Source organism: Canis lupus, chromosome 6 (genome assembly GCF_003254725.2).
Source record: "Canis lupus dingo isolate Sandy chromosome 6, ASM325472v2, whole genome shotgun sequence".
Taxonomy (NCBI): Eukaryota; Metazoa; Chordata; class Mammalia; order Carnivora; family Canidae; genus Canis; species Canis lupus.
Window position 1 is genome coordinate 37594208 of NC_064248.1, and position 18111 is coordinate 37612318.

The window sequence follows — 18111 nt, forward strand, 5'->3', positions numbered from 1 at the left end:
GCCCATTCCAGAAAGTTCAGAGGCTCAGGTACCTCAACTGTGAGAGGAGGGAAAGGATAGGGTGAGGGTCAGATGCTATCACGGACGTGGAGGCATTTCTCTGAATACTGTGTGCTCCAACGTGGTGCCAGGCCCAGTCTTCTCTGCGCACCTCTCAAAGTTTGCCCTCAAAACAGTATCATAGGCATAGGATTGCTTTTTTAAAAAAGTATTTATTTATTTATTTATGATAGGCACACAGTGAGAGAGAGAGAGAGGCAGAGACACAGGCAGAGGGAGAAGCAGGCTCCATGCACCGGGAGCCCGATGTGGGATTCGATCCCGGGTCTCCAGGATCGCGCCCTGGGCCAAAGGCAGGCGCTAAACCGCTGCACCACCCAGGGATCCCAGGATTGCTTCTTTAATGTTAACATTTTTAATTAAAAAAATGAATTTAAACTTTTATTTTTTTTTTTAAATTTTTTTTTTAATTTTTATTTATTTATGATAGTCACAGAGAGAGAGAGAGAGAGGCAGAGACACAGGCAGAGGGAGAAGCAGGCTCCATGCACCGGGAGCCTGATGTGGGATTCGATCCTGGGTCTCCAGGATCGCGCCCTGGGCCAAAGGCAGGCGCCAAACCGCTGCGCCACCCAGGGATCCCTAAACTTTTAAATGAGTACAAAAATACAATTTAAACATTGCATCTTTAATGTTATAATTAGACGAAAGTCTATATGCTGATGGCAGAAGAGATTTTTGTGCTTAGGAAATTTCTTCCTGTGATAACGTTTCTGAGTCTAATACCCAGTTTGGAGCCGAACTGATGTGACCTGGAGGTGGCTAGAACTAGGGAGATGAGTTGGAGCATAGGATCTAGGGAGGAATTCTTCATCCTCACGTAAGCCTCCCTCCGGGTTCTGAAATAATCTTTGCCTGAGAAAACAAAAACAAACATGGAATGAGTCAGGCACAACTAGAAGTCATCGAGGACAGCGGTGAAAGCCGTGGGCCCTGTGTGGCCCTGGACAGTTACCTGTGTGCCGAAAGAGGGTTAAAATGGGGTTAAAACAGGGTCTGTGGGTCCAGGGGTTTCCCACGACCCTTCCTCGGGTTCAATGATTCTCTAGAAGGACTCACAGAACTCAGAAAAGCCATTGTACTGCAGCTGTGGTTCATTACATCAAAAGGATCAGATGGAAATCCGCAAAGAGAGAAGATGCATGGGGTGGTCCCCGGGAGAGCAGGCAAGCTCCCAGTTGTCTTCCCAGGGCAGTCGTATAGACGGTGCCTCCCTCTCCCAGTGACCCTGTGTGACAGCACACACGAAGCTCTCCCACCAGGGAGGCTCCCCAGGCTTGTGTGCAATTGTGATCGGAGGTTGGGCATGGAGATATACCTGACTGCCCCTAGGGAAGCCCTTCCAGAGGTCAAGCTGCTACTGGGGGGCGCCTAAGGCTCCCAGGTAAGCAGAGGTCAACTTTCAGGAACTGGGGCAAGATTAATAACCCTCTCCTGCACACTAACTACCTCTTTGGGTTGTCAAGAAGCTTCAGCAGGTCAGCGCAAGGGAAGTGTGAGGACAGGCCAGACACAGAGGAAGGACTGTACAAGGAAGGGCCAGCCATTATGAGCAGCATTATCTCTGTCTCGTTAGCCAGAGATATGAATGCAACCCCTTTGGAGAAAACACAGTAACGACAACTTTTCATTATTTTTTCCTTCATGGGAAGTCTTCAGCAAAATAGTCAACTTCCAGTGTTTTGCATGAAGGAGTCTGGAGAGTGCTCAGGAAATTTTTGGAATAGAAGTCAAAAATTTCTTCTATGGCCACATGCCCTTCACATCTCCATTTGAAATGTCCAAGGCACCCTTCAGGATACACACATGGCTCGTGAAGTATTACTCATAAAACATTACAAAAGTCTTGGGTAGGGCAGCCTGGTTGGCTCAGTGGTTCAGCGCTGCCTTTGGCCCAGGGCATGATCCTGGAGACCCAGGATCGAGTCCCACATCAGGCTCCCTGCATGGAGCCTGCTTCTCCTTCTACTTGTGTCTCTGCCTCCCTCTCTCTCTGTGTTTCTCATGAATAAATAAATAGAATCTTAAAAAAAAAAAAAAAGTCCTGGGTAGGGGCACCTGGGTGGCTCAGTGGTTGAGCATCTGCCTTCAGCTCAGGTTGTGATCCTGGGGTCGAGTCCCACATCGGGCTCCCCACAGGGCACCTTCTTCTCCCTCTGTGTGTGTCTCTGCCTCTGTGTGTGTGTCTCATGAATAAATAAAATGTTTTTAAAAATTGGCTGAGGTGGGAGTATTTATACCATGGAAATTGGCCAATACTACACATCAGTGTTTTTGTATTTTATTTTTTGCAGCACACCGCTGCGTGGGATCTATGTGGGCAACTTCTGTAACTGCCTATGCTCTCTGCTGCACTGTCTGTGTAGAAGCTGCTGTGCCAGATTCTGGCCCAACTCTGCCCTGGGACTCTTTGCCAGTGTGAGGGTCTGTCCCCTTTCTCTGGCCTTACCTTACCTGGCTCAGACGCTTTCCTGCGCTGGTCACTCTCACTCCAGGGACCACCTCATCTCCACCTGCATCCAGGCTTCCATGATGCTAGTGAAACTGAGAGGTTTGGATCACAAGCCTGGTGTTGAGGAAGAGGCCATGAGACTTATGGACCTAAAATAACCACTCCTCTCTCCTCCTTGTGCAGCTTGGCTGAGAACCAGATCAGTAATAAAGGTGCCAAAGCTCTGGCCAGATCCCTCCTGGTCAACAGAAGTCTGACTGCTCTGGAGTAAGTAGGACACCAAAGGCCAACCTTCCACCCTTGGGTCAGGGACAGTTCGCGAGCCATCTCGTGAAGTCCCATAGACCACACTCTGCCCTGGGTGGGTTGGAAAGACAGTCAAGTGAGCAAAATCCTGGCTCCTCAGCTGTTAGGACCAGCTCAGGGAGGCATCAGAATTTCAGCCCTGAAGATAGTATTCTTCTCTCCCCCCTCCACACCTGGTCCAAGCCAAGTCCATCAGATCCTGCTTTCTCCTCCCCACCAAATGGGCCATACTGGGAAAGTCCTTACTTGTTCACCTAAATTAGGATTTCTCTGCAAAACGTGAAATCCTAAAGCCCAATATGTTATTTTCAAGGAACATAGATTTAAGGGTCAAGTAACTTCTGTTTTTGTTTTTCTGTCTCTGGGAATTGGATTAAAAACAAAACAAAAACCAGTTATTTCTCTTCCTTCCACCAGCCTCCGCAGCAACTCCATTGGACCTCAAGGGGCCAAGGCTCTGGCAGATGCTCTGAAGATTAACCGCACTCTGGCCTTTCTGAGGTATGTACCATCTGCTCCCTGTCCCGACGTAACCAGTAGAGGACCCAGAAAACCCCCTCCCAGGTGCCAACCATGGAATGGGAGATGATTCAAAATGGCAGGCATGCTACACTGGCTCCCACCTGGGTGGATACCACATGATCTTGTAACCTACACAAGTTTCAGGTTTCAGCTCTTCCACAGTCATTGTTCTTGTGTTTACAGCCTAATCAGGGGGTGGAAAAGAAGGAAGGTGGGGTGGTACAGAAGTGGAAAAGTAAAATAATCCATAAGGAAAACCTCTTCCTCCATTGAGTGGGAAATCCCCAAGACCATGGTGTCAGAATATTCCCCTGAGGTGTTTCCCAGGACATTGAAGGGCCCATCTTCCAGAATATTCCTATGGTTTGCTGTGGTTTGCTATCTTCCTCTTAGGGGCCTGTGGTTGTATCCGTCCTTAGTTGAATGTGTACTGTCATTTGTTTTTTTCATTTATTTATTTTTATTGGGGTAAAATTCACCATTTTAAAGTATACATTGCAATGGCACTTAGCACATTCACAGTTGTTCATTCATCACCTCTATCAGGTTCCAAAATATTTCCATCACCCTGACAGCAGATCCTGTATCCATTAGCAATGACTCCCCATTCTCCTGTTCCTCCCAGCCCCTGGCAGCCAGCAGTGTTGGTGCTCTCTGTCTCTAGGTTTACTGACTCTGCAGATTTCGCACACACTCACGTGCGCACACACACACACACACAGAATCCTACAACACAACCCTCTGTATCTGGCTTCTCTCACTGAACATTGTGTTTTCAAGGTTCATCCACATGGTAGCTGGTGCTTCATCCCCATCTATGACTGAGTCATACTCCACTGGACAGACCACAGTTCATCCCTTCATCAGTTGAGGGACATTTGGGTTGTTTCCACCTTTTGGCTCTTGTGAATAATGCTTCTGCACACATTCACATACAAGCATTTGAATACTTAATTCTTTTGAGTAGACGCCTACCAGTAGAATTTACTGTGTCATACGGTAACTCTGACCTTTTGAGAACTGCCGGACTGCTTTCCACAAAGTCTGCCCCACTTTACATTCCCACCAGCAGTGGGTGAGGGTTCCAATTTTTCTACATCCTTGTCAACACATGGATGCTGTGGCTTTTGGCTGTAATTCCGACCACTGATAAACTAGTTGTTATCCCGATATCATGGGCACCTTGTTTCCAGTCAAGAGACAAATGCTTAGAGACCCAGAGGGAATCCTAAGGCCAGAGCAGCACTGGGAAGACCGGGCTGTCCCCAGATCCTGTGTGGTGGGCAGTAAGGACAGGTAGCAGTCAGCTGCTCTGCCACCCCCTGCCTCTTCCCTTGGGCCTCGCTAACACTGCAGCAAGGGTGAAGGCCACAACCAGAGGGCACCCTCATGTGCACCATCGGTGACACACATCTTCTCGCCTCCTCCACAGCCTCCAGAGCAACGAGATCAGGGATAATGGTGCCAGGTCCATGGCTGAGGCGTTGGCTACCAACCGGACCCTCTCTGTGCTGCAGTAAGTGGACATGCTGACCAGCAGAGAGACCCTCTCTTCTCCTCTCCTCTCCTCCTCCAAGAGCCTCTCTGTCTGATTTCTGCAAGGAAGGATGACTGGGGAGATATCCTGAGGCTTTCTGACCCCTCTGGTTGGCCCCTGGAAATCTTGATGTCCACCACTTTTCCACAGAACAGGTGCTGGAAAACAACCAAAACTAAAGCCTCCTGCCAATGCAGAAAATCCTCTCCACAAATGTAGTAAAGAATGAAACAGTTTAATTATTTGAACAATCAACTAGAGAGCAGTGCACGTCATTGGCAATCCAACAACGAGTTGGCAAAGACAAAGAAATCTCACCCTTTTCTACAGCCAAGCAGACACAACCTGTGATATGTGTGTTCTTGATATCTGTGCTCCAGAGGACTGGACAGCACCATTTGTTGCACATAGCTTTTCCTAAATTTGCCTGGTAGCTGGGGTAGTCATCTGTTTACTAACTGCCTTTATCCAAAGGAAAAACCAAACTTCTCCTATCTTTATGACAAGCAGGCATTTACAAAGTGGAGTCGTGCTGTCTTTCTTGATATGTACATTTGAGAGAGATGGCTCCATGACTCCTACAGGCTGTCAATCTGGCAAGAGGTTTATTTAGCTTTTAAAAAGACTTACTCCTCAAAGGGACAGCTTTACCATTGCAAATTTTCTCAAAGAAATGCTCTAAGGGAAACGCTGTCAGGGAAAGGTCCCCTTTGGAACCTAACAAAATTCCCTTCTGTTTACATCCTATTTCGCCTCACACAACACAGGTCGGGCCTTGTCTGTCCTCCTAGGATGAGCCCGGGGCTTGTGGGAACATTTCCGTCCTCCAGATTTGGTATAAAGGGAAGTAGCTGTTGCAAGAGGGCCTAAATGGAGGATTGGCCTTCAGAGGACTGCAGGGCTGGGAGGCAGGCCGCTGGCTGGTCAAGAGGTAGATGGTTGGGTGTTGTTGGGAGGGTTGCCTGAGTGAGGAGTTGGTGGGACTCACGTGCAGGAGTCGCCACTCGAGAGCTTGCTGGATATTGTGCGTTCTCTGGTCACTGCTTTCCAGCTTCTGACAAGGGAGGGCCCAGCTGTCCTTGCCTCTGACACCCCCCATGGAATGATGGCATCACTTCAGCACCAAGCCACAGACCTTTCCTAGAGACCTCTCTGCCGATGCTGTGATAGATGGAGGGGGCATTCGAGCACTCTGAGCACTCCCCTCGAACCGGACCATCCCTGCAGTGGGAATGGCTATGGCTGGCTTTGCTGAAAGACCCTTCTCTCCCACAGCCTACAGAAGAATACCGTCGGGCCTGTGGGAGCCCAGCTGATGGCGGAGACCCTGAAACAGAACAGGAGTCTGAAGGAGCTCATGTGAGAAATGCAGAAGGGCCGAATATGTATCCTCACTGACTGCACAATGCCCAGCCCTTCACAAATATTTGTGAGCATGAGGATGAATGGATGGATGGACAGATGGACAGATGTGTGGGTGCAAGATAGCTGACTTTGGACTCAAGCTTCCCAGGATTGGGCCTCAGACTTAAACTTACTGCCTTCCCAGCACTGCCTGGCCATCTTCACATAAAGTATCACAAAACCTCCCACTAGAGAGTTGGCCCTGCCCCTGCTAGGGAGTCAAGTACTTTGCTACCTTGATGTATACAGGCCATAAGGAGTCACTTGCAGAGGCTACGTGCGAGCCACAGACCCAAGCTGAAACAAGCTGTGCACTGGGCACCCTTACCACCACAGAGCAAGCATGGCCCCGCACCCTGGTCCCTGGGCCCCACCCTGCCAGGCTGCTCCTGAAAACCGACTCACCCTGGTCCCATCTCTTGCAGATTTTCCAGTAACAGCATCGGTGACGGAGGTGCTGAGGCCCTGGCTAAGGCCCTGAGGGTGAACCAGGGCCTGGAGAATCTGGAGTGAGTCTGCCTGACTGCCCTCCAGGAGTGGCCGTGGGCAGAGGGTGACTCCCCTGGTTTCCCCACCTAGAAGCGGGCGGGTCCCAGAGGAGGGTTGTCAGGACCACTACTTCGCCAGAACCCAACCGCAGCAGCCTGGGGCATACTGTGACCTGTCCCACGCCCACCCCACCGTCCCATCCCGCCCCACTGGCTCCATTTCCCTAGACAGTGGAGGTTGGTGTTGACTGTGGAGTTTTCAGAGTGACAAACACCGAGTGCCCTTGAAAAGCTGGCACAGGTGACTGAAAAGGATGTTGGCCGTGGCGGCCTTGGTGGGGGTTGGGGGACCGCGATGCTGCCCCCACACCGGGGAGACGCAGCGGTGCTACTCTCTGGGGCTGCAGACAGAACACACACTCCTACCCCGGGTATTTGGAGCCACTCACATAAGGCAGAGGCTAAGCTGTGGGGCTGATGTACTAGACCCACCTGCGCGGACCTAGGGCGTCTGGAACACGGGGGCAGGGACAGGAAAGAGGGATGAGGAGAAGGGCAGCGTGAGATGACACCTACGGCCCGAGTCCCCCAGCTCTGCTGCACCTGACGCCGGAGCAGCAGCTCCCTGCGGGTCGGGATGGCCATGCCAAGTACGTCCCGTCATCTTGTCCTGTTTGCAGCCTGCAGAGCAATTCCATCAGTGACACGGGAGTGGCAGCCCTGATGGGGGCCCTCTGTGCCAACCAGGCCCTCACCAGCCTCAAGTAAGTCCTGGCTTCCCTCTCCAGTCAGTGTCCCTTTGGCCAAGGGGGACTTTGGGACTTGGAAGGAAAGCCCACACCTCCCACTGCGGGCCTGTTCTGTAGTGATCTGTGGTTGGGCTTTTCTGGAGCCTGGCATCCTGCACACTTCCTGCTCTCTCAGGGAGGGCGGGGGGGTGGGGCACAGGGGCACCTGGGGCCTCAGCTGGCCAGTTCTGCTGCTCCCTTCCAGCAAACCAGCCCCTGAGGCAGCTGAGCCTGGCCCCAGGCCCCTCACCTCTGAGAGCCTGTCACCTGAGCCCCTTCCTCCTGCTGGGTCCCCTGTGGGTGGACCTACAGGGGAGACACCTGGAGAGCTAGCGGTGGGAGCCTGGCTTGCTGGAGGCTCTTCTACCTCAGCCCTGATGGCTCAGGAGACCCAGGTCCTGCCTGAGGTTCCTTTGTCTCCAAAGGCCGGAGTGCCGGGGCCTGTCTCCCCCCTCTACCCCCCGCGCCCAGCCCTCACACATCCGGTCAGGGTCTTCTCTCTCCTCAGTCTTCGAGAAAACTCTATCAGCCCGGAGGGAGCCCGGGAGCTGGCACGAGCTCTCCGCAGCAACAGCACCCTAAAGAACCTGGAGTACGTGAGTTGGGTGCAGGCTGTGCCTCCCTCGCCTACCTGGCGCCCTGGGGAGTGGAGGGCAGAGGGCGGCTCTACAGGCTGGGAAGGGCCTGCTTGGGGAGGGCTGCCCGGAGGCCTGGCCGCTGGTGGCGACCCCACCACCCCCACGTGCTCAGTTACCTGCTGCCCCCTCCCCCAGCCACCTCCCCAGGGCGACGTGGGAGGGCCCAGGTCAGGGGCAGTGCAGTACAGGGACCAGGAGTGGGCTCCCAGGGGGTGATCTGTCCTGGGACCTCACTAAGCTGAATCCAGGTCCCCTCTCCGTGCGGCTGTCGGGGTTCAGTACAACAGCCTCAGGCACGGGCTTGGCACACACAGGTTTCCCCAACGTGAGCTGGGCGGTCCTCGGGGAGGAGGGGACCTGGATTCCCGGCTGAGAAAGCATGGGGCCTCTGTGGCCATCTAGGTCCTGCTTACTCACCGTGTTCCCCTCCTCCCAGCCTGACAGCCAACCTCCTCCATGACCAGGGCGCCCAGGCCATCGCGGTGGCAATGAGAGAAAACCAGGCCCTCACGTCACTTCAGTGAGTCTGCGGCAGCCCCAGCCCATCCCGTCCCGTCCCCTCTGTGGGGCTGTAGGACCATCGTACCAGCTCCCCAGGAGAACGAGGCCGGCTTTGGGGCCCCCCAGTAGGCTGCGCACTACGTCCTACTCTGCCTCCTGGGGCGGATGCATAGAGGCCTATAGGGAGGTGGGCACCCATGCCATACCTCCAAGTGTCACAAACTTCACGCAGGGGCCATCTGGGGTTTCTATTGGAGCCTGTTCCTGTGTCCACCCTTAAGCAGAGTGCTCATTCACCCTCTTCAACCAAACCTGAGGTGGGCTCCAGGAGTTCAGCCTATCAGTGGCGAGGACCTCATCCCGCAAGGACTCCTGCCCTGCCTACAGATTCTCCTGGGAGAGTCCCCTCTTTCTGGAACCTCCAGAACATGCAGGGCTCCGCCCTGGGCTCAAGTGTGTCTGTTTCTGTCCAGCCTGCAGTGGAACTTCATCCAGGCTGGTGCTGCCAAGGCCCTGGGACAAGCACTACAGCTCAACAGAAGCCTGACCAGCCTCGAGTAAGTGGGGCCTTGGCAGGGGCTGCAGGAGGGTCAGGGGAGCAAGGACTCTTGAAACCTTGGTGTCCACCAGGCACATGGCCTCCTCTGCCCTAAGGCCAGCAGGCATTTTTCTGCTTTAATAGCTTTACTGAAGCATAATCCAGGCACCACAATAATCTTCCGGTATAAAGTACAAAGCTGACTGGTTTCTACTACATCCACTGAGCTGTGCAACCATCACCACGATCAATTTGACACCATTTCCATCACCCCGGGAAGATACCCCAGACTCATTAGCAGTCACTCCCCACTGCCCCCAACCCCAGCTGTGGCCAGCACACATGTGCTCTGTCTCTATGGAGTCACCCATGCTGGACGTCTTACATACATGGACTCATACTGTCTGCAGCCTTTGCAACCAACATCTTTCATTTAGTGTCATGTCTTTAAGGGTCACCCAGGTGGTGGCATGAATCAGAGCTTCATTCCTTTCTATGGCTGAATCCTAGTCCAGTGTGTGCATAGACCACACTGTCCACTGATGGATACTGGGTTGTTCCCACTATCTGGCTCTCGTGACACTGCTGTGAGCCTTTGTGAGCCTTCATTTCTCGTGGCTACACACCATTAGTGGAACCGCTGGGTCGAGGGCTAACTCTGTGTTTAACCCTTTGAGCCTCACTGGCTTCTGACCAGGGTGTCTCACCTCTGGCTGGTTCTTGTGTTTGACATCCTGGTGCTCCCTACGGTTCTGTCCTAGGCCATCTTCTCTTGAATGACCTCTTTTCCAGAAGCTCTCCGCTCCCAGGCTCCTTGCCTTCAAAAAGCTCTGGTGCCCCCACGTTTATCCCCCAGATGTCTCTCCTGAGCTCCAGACCTGTGTCACCAATACCCACTCAGCATCTCCCCTAGGGGACCTCAAGGAACTTCAAACTGCCCAAACCACCTGCCCAGGAGCCTGCTTCTCTGGTCCCACCTCGTGAACAGGACCAGCCAGTCGTGTGAGCTAGAAACACCACCTCTGCTCTTGCTTCCCACCTGTGGCTGTCCTCCCTACGTTCCACCATTTCCCTTTGCCCCCACAGCCACCAGCAGGCCAGCAGCATCACTCACCTGTGTCACTGCAGGGGCACCTCTACATCCAGTCCATCTTCTCACAAAGCTGGCCAAAGAGCTTTCCCAAACGTAAATCTGTCCCCGTCCTGGGTGAAATGCTTAAATGCTGCCCAGTGCCTGCAGAGTGAAGGCCAACCCTTAACATGGCTTCCAAAGAACGCCCCAATCTGCTTCCTGTGTACCTCCTCAGCCTCATTCCACGAGGTGGCGACTCGACTAAGTTTCTTTGGGTGTCATGCGGATGTGCCAAGCCCCCTCCCCCATCTCTCGTCCTTCAGGTTTCAGTTTAGACCTAGTTCTTCTGGCAGCTTCTGTGAGCAGTTGGCACATGGCCTCTGGGGCCTGCTCATTCAATCACAACTCCTCACCCGAGACAGACCTCGGCCTGTACAGCTCTGTGGACACAACACACACTCAAATGTCCGTCAGAATTCTTTTTTTTTTTTTTTTTTAATTTTTATTTATTTATGATAGTCACAGAGAGAGAGAGAGAGGGGCAGAGACACAGGCAGAGGGAGAAGCAGGCTCCATGCACTGGGAGCCCGATGTGGGATTCGATCCCGGGTCTCCAGGATCGCGCCCTAGGCCGAAGGCAGGCGCCAAACCGCTGCGCCACCTAGGGATCCCTCCGTCAGAATTCTTAACGCAAACTGCTCCCCTGAACACACCGGTGCCTACCCTAACTAAACTCTTAACCACTGACTGCTCTCAGACCTAGCACTTTACTCATGTGGAAGGGAAGGGAGGGAAAAAAAAAAAAAAAGATGTAAAACACTGACTGGCAAGAACGGCCCGGTGGAGGGCTTTGACTTACTTCTCTGGCCAGCACATCCTTAGTCGCTTTTCCATTGTCCCTCTGTTTGTGTCTGAATTAAATCTAGAAGGGCCCAGCTCAGCAAGTCCTACTGGACTGCCAACCCCGTGCCCCATGAGCCCAGGGCCACGCTCTGTGTTCAGTTTACAGGAGAATGCCATCGGGGACGAGGGTGCGTCTGCAGTGGCCAGCGCGCTCAAGACCAACGCGACCCTCACTGCTCTCTAGTAAGTGCTAACGCGCACGCTGCCCAGGAGCCAGCCCTGCACCCGGCTCTCACGCCCCCCCCCCCCCCGCCGCCCCCCCCCCTCCCCCCTGTCAGTTCTGCTTTCCAGCCAAGGAAGGTGTGTTTCGTTTTCCGAGTGTTAGCAAGTGGGACCTCGAGCATCTGGAAAGCAGGAAGTAGGGGCTCGAGGAGCGTTCTCCCTCAAACTCTCCAGGAGCCCCCGTGTCCCTCCTGGACCCGCAGCGGCAGCTCCCGTCCTAGGCGGCGCAGGGCGGGCGCAGGCTGCAGGGGCCCCGCCTGCCGGCGCTGACTGCACCTCTCCCACAGCTTGCAGGCGGCCTCCATTGGGGCCCGGGGCGCCCAGGCGCTAGGGGACGCCCTGGCCGTGAACGGAACCTTGGAGATTCTTGAGTAAGTGTCCCCGTCTCTGGCTCTGGTCTGTTGCCCAAAGAAACCACGCTGTTGATTCAGAATGAAGATATGGAAGAACTGTCAATTTACGTGGAAACTCACAGATCATTCAAACACCGTCCTTCAGGTCAAGCAGGCCGCAGCTTCCCCATTCCCACACCATACCTCCTCCCTGCGAGCCCCTACTGTCGGGCCTCCTCCCCCTAGGTACCCGCTCTCCTTGCCTTGCCAGGCGGCGCACATCCCGAGGTTCCCGCGTAGGGGTCCCTGGCCGCGGAGCTCACTCTATGAGAGGATCCAAGGCCCTGGGGGCGGGGGTTACCCTGGATGCGGCTCTCAGGCACGTGCCAGTCATTTCTGCTCCTGATGCTGAGCACACGGGGACCACTGGCTTCAATGCTGCCTCTTGTCTCAGCCCCGCTCTCCGTCCTTGTGGATAGAGGAGGGTGAGGGCTCCCACAAACCACCCAGGTTGGCCAGCTTCACCCCTCCACGCGTGTCCTGCTCCCCAGAGCTGATCTCCGTTCTGTGCCTGGAGCGAGGGAGGAACCACCTCACCTCCATGGTGGCTGAGTCCATGCTTCCTCTACCCAGTAGCCCCGGCTCATCTGAAGAGGTACAGTTTTCATCCCACAGCGGTCACTGTGCCTTAGGGTTCCTATCTCTCCTGACAGCTTACGAGGAAATGCCATCGGGGTGGCTGGAGCCAAAGCCTTGGCAAATGCCCTGAAGGTGAACTCAAGTCTCCGAAGACTCAAGTGAGTGGCTGTAGAGACCCACCTGTGCCCTGAGCTGCAGACTTCTCTGCTGGAACCTCCCCCTCGAGATGAGCGGCTCTTGGGGTCCTCTGTAGCTGCTTCCTTCCGAATAGCGAGAGCTCTACTAGAGTCCCTCTTGCAGATGGATGCATTCATTCTATCTAGCTTACATCAGAGCTAAGTCACTTAATGCCTGCATTTTTGGTCTTACGTCTTCCATGGCACTTAGACGAGACCACCTGGCTACTTGTAGACACTGGCCTCAGGGGTAAATGCCCCCTTGCTGTTGCTAGGACACTGATGGACAAATCAGCCCCAGAACTATTTCTTCCACTGCCCCCCAAGATAATGTGGTGCAGCTTTCTGGGGCGTGTTCTTCTGTCCTGAGTGGCTCATGGTAGTGTCTCCATCTTTTCTCTGCCTAGTCTTCAAGAAAATTCCTTGGGGATGGATGGGGCGATATGTGTCGCCACTGCACTGTCTGGAAACCATGGCCTCCAGCACATCAAGTGAGTGGGGCTCGGCGGCACCTGCCCTTTCCTGCCATTCTTGCTCCCTTGGAGCGGCACCCAGGTCAGGCTCTGCCTTCTGCCCGATTCTCAGCGGGCTCCTGGGTCTTCCAGCAGTTCTGCAGCGAAACTCAGTATAAAGGGGAGTCATTCTGGCCCTGTCCATGGGAGGGACCCTGGAAGCATGAAGGTGTTGGCTGGAGCTCTGCATTTCGTGCTCTTTACTAATGAGAACCTGCAGGCCCCTGGGCCTCGAGCCCATCTCTCAAGCCCTGTCCTAATGTTTCTCTTCTAGTCTCCAGGGAAATCACATTGGGGAATCTGGTGCCAGGATGATCTCAGAGGCTATCAAGACAAATGCTCCTTCATGCACTGTTGAGATGTGAGCAAAACAAGTTCCTGGTGGACCTGGCAGGACGACAGACAGACCAACAGCTGGAAGCTTTTGAATGGAAAGACAATTTTCCAGGGTTCCTTCCTGTGGTCTGGGAATGATGTTGACCCACACAATAGCTGGTCTCCTGCAAGGAGGCAGGAAAGGTGCTGCCAAAGAGGTCACGAGCAACTCTCTCAGTCCCCGGTCAGTCCAAGCAGGGGTGAGATGGATTCTCTGCTCTGGTGCAGAGAAGGGATGTCCCCACCAAGGACACAAGCTTTAAAGCTCAGCAGGTAAGAAGCTGGTACAAGCTTATTTATACCCTGAGGTCTTCATGTGCCTCTTTTATTATTATTTCCCTTCTCCACTTGTTAAAATCACTCCTCCCCACTCTGAAAGGAGCTTCCATCTTCAAGCCTATATAGGGTTATCAACTTGGCATCGGTGACAGAGGGACCACTCTTTTCTCAAGAAGACTAGAACATTTTAGGTCTACGATCATTAGAAACACATGGAAAAATTGATAATTTTTGAAGAGAAATTACAGGATTCTGGAGACAAAGACAAAAAGAGGTTCTCCAAGGTTCTTGCCACCTTTATCTATTACGAAATCTCTCAATGGCATGGATTATGTCTGGCATACATTATGGGGGATCTGGCATGCTGGTTATCAATGGCACATTAAACACTGATGCCTTAATGTTATCCTATACTGGGCTTCCAAAACCATGACTGTGCCTGCAGCTTCTCCGTGAAGGCCAGCAAGCTGAGCTTCCATATGGTCCAAGTTGCCTCAGGTGTGTGTCTGGGATGAAGGGAAAAAGACCCCAATGGACACCACAGTTCTCATCAAATAAATAACCAAGGAAAATGCTTATAAAGATTATAAAGTCATTACCATTTTAAAGTTTGAACAGGAAGCACACTTATTCCAAATGTGCCTTCAAAAATGAGGATTCAGGCAAAAATCCTCAATGGATGCTAAAGCCATGGATAAAAGCCTATCGAGGAAGAAGATAACCACCAAGTCTCAAAATATCACCCCACGAGTGATAGTTACAAAAGATGGACAATTTTACAAATGTTTTCTTAACAAAGTTATTAAACCTAACATCACCGATAATGGGACAACTGGGCATGCTGTGCCCCTGATGTGATGCACTGAAGACACATCATGCCAAAAATACTGATTTGAATCTTATCAGGAAGGAACAATCAGACAAAATCCAAACAGAGAGGCATTCTGGAAAATAACAACAAAAACTAGCGTAACCTCTTCAAAACATGTCAATGTTATGAAAAATACAAAAGGCTGGGGACTATTTTAAATTGTAGGAGATTAAAGAAACATAACCACCTACTGCAGGCTCTCTGATTAGATCTTCTACTGAAAAAAATAATCAGCTATAAAGAAAAGTACTTGGAAATGGGGGACATCCAAACGCAGGTCTTGTGTCATATTTATTTGGATTGCTGTGTTTTGGAAGATTTTTTTTTTGCGGGGTATAGAACCTAAAGGCTGGTATTTGGCCCTTAGTACTTTCAGGATGTTGCCATACTGCTGTCTGATTTGCACAGTGTCTGATTCAGTTGAGAACAAGACAGAACAAGAGTCACAGTTGCCAAATGCTAGAGAAAGCCGTGTCTTGCTGGAATCCAGCACCAGCGAAACCTCAAGGGCCAAGGCAGTGGAGAAAAATCATGCTCCCCAGGGCCCTGTAAAGCAAGCCTCATCCCTTCCTTCTCCGAAGTCTCCCTGGCAGCCCACTGACCAGCCCATGCTCTTGCCCACTGGCAAAGCAGAGAGGTTTACAAGGAATAGCTCTACCATCGCAGGGAGGGCCGAAAGGTGATCTGGAGCTGAGGCGACACACCAGTAGCCAGCCCGCTGGGACTCTTCTTTTTGTTTTTCATTCTGAACCATTTCTATTGCTGTGTCTGCAGGGCCGGTATCTTCTCTTCTGTGGGCCTCAATCCCAGCTCACACAGTCTTTGTCTCATTTCTTTCATCTCTATAAGCTTTGAGATTTATGTCTTATCACCTCTTAAGATGTTCATGCCTCCCTCCATCATCTCAGTAAAAAACTATCTGAATGCCCTTTTTTTAAAAACTAATTCTATCATCTGTTATTTCTGGGTCACTTCTGGGTCTGTTTATTTTTCTCATTATGATAATTTTTAATTGGACACCAGACATTGGGAATTTTATCTTGTTGGGTATGGATTATTTTTATATTCCTTAAAATTCTTGAGCTTTATTCTGGGACACATTACTTAGAAACAGCTGGATACTTTCAATGCTTGCTGTTTTAAGTTTTGTTAGCCAGGAATAGCCATCCTTATCTTAGGGCTACCGTGGCCTAACTTCTGAGGCATTGTCTCAGTATTCTGGGTACTTACTCCACCTGATGCCCAAGTCAAAAAACTCTTTTGGGTCCTTATCTACACCAGATGCTGTAGAAATCCAGGTGTAAAAGATCATGACATCAACCAAAGCCATCTTACTTTTACCAGGCCAACTGGTTATCTGGTGTGTTTATTTTCAATAGGCAATATGGATTTAAACAGAATGACTCCTAATGATGCCTTTGCTTCATCAATTAATTACACACATTCTCTCTCTTATAGATTCAACCGCTCTCATTCCACATGCTAGTTCCCTCCAGCTAAAAAGTCATCTGAACAGGGCAGCCCCTGTGGCCCAGCAGTTTAGCGCTGCCTTCGGCCTGGGGTGTGATTCTGGAGACCGGGGGTCGAGTCCCATGTCGGGCTCCCTGCATGGAGCCTGCTTCTCCCTCTGCCTGTGTCTCTGCCTCTCTCTCTCTCTCTCTCTGTCATGAATAAATAAATAAAATCTTTAAAAAAAAAAAAAGTCATCTGAACACTCATCAACACTCACTGTGTTCACTTCAAATTCTAACCTCTCTTCACATTCACTGGCTATCTGACTGCTCTTGGCTAAGGTCATCGGAGATTTCCTAACTGACAATTTCAGTGCCCTCTGTCTCAAGCTTATTTACAAGGATTTAGCACTTACTCATCTTTCCCTTCTTTGGAGATTCTCCTCTGCCTTGGCTTCCATAACAGAACTGTCCAGTCCTCCACCTTCTCGTTACCCCTCTTCAATACTCTTTGGAAAATAAAAAAATTTTTTTTCCTAATCATTAAAGTAAAATACAGTCACTTTAGAAAATACTTTCCCAGTCTCTTTTTCTGGCTCCTTGTGGCCTTTGCCCATGAGACACAGGCATTTCTCAGGCTCCCAACCTTGGCTCTCTTTCCATCCCATGTGTTCTCCCCCAAGGAATCTCACAGGAAAATAATCCTCAAACCTGTCTCCAGCCCTTACCCTTTTCCTGTCTATATATTTATCTTTTGAGAATTTCATTTCATCAAAATAACATTCATAGTAATACATATAGTTTAAAAAGCCAAAAATTATTAGGTGTATATTGGAAAACAGCAGTCTCCTGTTTTGTCCCTCCCCTTCCCAAATACCCCTACTCCCCAAACTAAATGTCTGACGTGTACTATTTCTTGTTTTGTCATCTTAGAGATTATCTCTTGACTTCTAAGTGGGAAAGGACCCTTGGATGTATATCAGCTAACATCCCCACTTTTTGTTTCTCCATCCTCTCAACAGAGAGCATGATTTTTGTTCAAACCATTAGTCTCCATCTTATGCCTTTATTAGTATTGATCACTCCTGAGCCACTCTCCTGTTCTTTTTAGAATAGTGCATCTTTTAAAAACTTAGTTTTCTATGTCACTATTGCTTAATCCTTTCCAGACTGCCCAGCAGAGGGGTAGAGGTCTACAGTCAAACACTGTGTCTCAGACACACAGGTTTCCCATCAGGTACATGTTTCTGTTATGAGCTCCCTTCCTGACTTCGGTGTCCCCCTGTTCCAGTCACATTCTCATCGCAAGGGCTTCTTCTCTGGGCACATTTAGTTCCTTTCCAATTCTTCCAGTCATGGATTCTAGCACCTGAGTCTCCTGGGCCCATCCGACAGCTGGGATACGGATGCAGTGGGTCCTCCCAGACGACGGACACTGATATTATAGTTTACAACGCTAGTGAAAGAGCACTTGCAGGTCTTCTTCTGTCCCAGCTAAAAGGGAAACAGTTCCTCACACTGCCGATTGGAAGTCCCTGGACTTTGTTCTCACAGCTGCCACCAATAAAAATTAAGGACTTGAAAAATTCCTCTACATTTTCTGTCAATATATACGTTGTAAAGCATTTTAAGAGGTCCTTTAATTATATAGTTAAAAACAAGAGCAACTGTCGAAAATGATCTAAATACTGGTTTTTCACTGACCTAATCACACAGTCTTATCTGGGGCTCTGATGCTTGGCCAAAGCCAGTGGCAAGAGGTCATATGGCACTTGGCACACTCAACTGCTGTACAGTGACAGACGTACATTCATAACTACGATCAGGTTCTTGAAGCTCCTTGGTTGAAAGAAGCTGCTCTAGGAAGGAGGTGCCATTCCACAGTGACTGCCCCAAGTCAGTTAACCAAAGCATCGAGGGATGAAGGATGATGGAGAAAGAGGTGAAACAATAAATGGCCCATCGCACGGGCACCTGTGTATGTGTGTAGGGGTGGCCTGCTGCGTGGGCCACACTCTCATGTTAATGCTCATTAGTAGAAAATT

General features: G+C 51.0%; 1 protein-coding gene and 1 long non-coding RNA gene across 2 annotated transcripts in view; one reads left to right on the forward strand and one right to left on the reverse strand.

Annotated features, from left to right (window-relative positions):
• The window catches only part of NLRC3 (NLR family CARD domain containing 3), a 39202-nt gene extending 21550 nt beyond the window's left edge, over window positions 1–17652 (forward strand). Inside the window, exons 7-20 of the mRNA XM_025416712.3 lie at window positions 2696–2779; window positions 3236–3319; window positions 4773–4856; window positions 6153–6236; window positions 6707–6790; window positions 7450–7533; window positions 8066–8149; window positions 8632–8715; window positions 9170–9253; window positions 11309–11392; window positions 11719–11802; window positions 12477–12560; window positions 12986–13069; window positions 13365–17652. Coding sequence (XP_025272497.1) covers window positions 2696–2779; window positions 3236–3319; window positions 4773–4856; window positions 6153–6236; window positions 6707–6790; window positions 7450–7533; window positions 8066–8149; window positions 8632–8715; window positions 9170–9253; window positions 11309–11392; window positions 11719–11802; window positions 12477–12560; window positions 12986–13069; window positions 13365–13455 — 1183 coding nt within the window. The 3' untranslated portion in view covers window positions 13456–17652. The remainder of the gene's footprint in view (window positions 1–2695; window positions 2780–3235; window positions 3320–4772; window positions 4857–6152; window positions 6237–6706; window positions 6791–7449; window positions 7534–8065; window positions 8150–8631; window positions 8716–9169; window positions 9254–11308; window positions 11393–11718; window positions 11803–12476; window positions 12561–12985; window positions 13070–13364) is intronic.
• Window positions 218–10622, reverse strand: LOC112640455 (uncharacterized). The gene is made up of 3 exons (XR_003124037.3): window positions 10349–10622; window positions 2515–2626; window positions 218–915 (listed from the first exon to the last, which is right to left on the reverse strand). It is a non-coding gene; the product is annotated as an uncharacterized LOC112640455 (long non-coding RNA).
• Window positions 17653–18111: the final 459 nt, after the last annotated feature.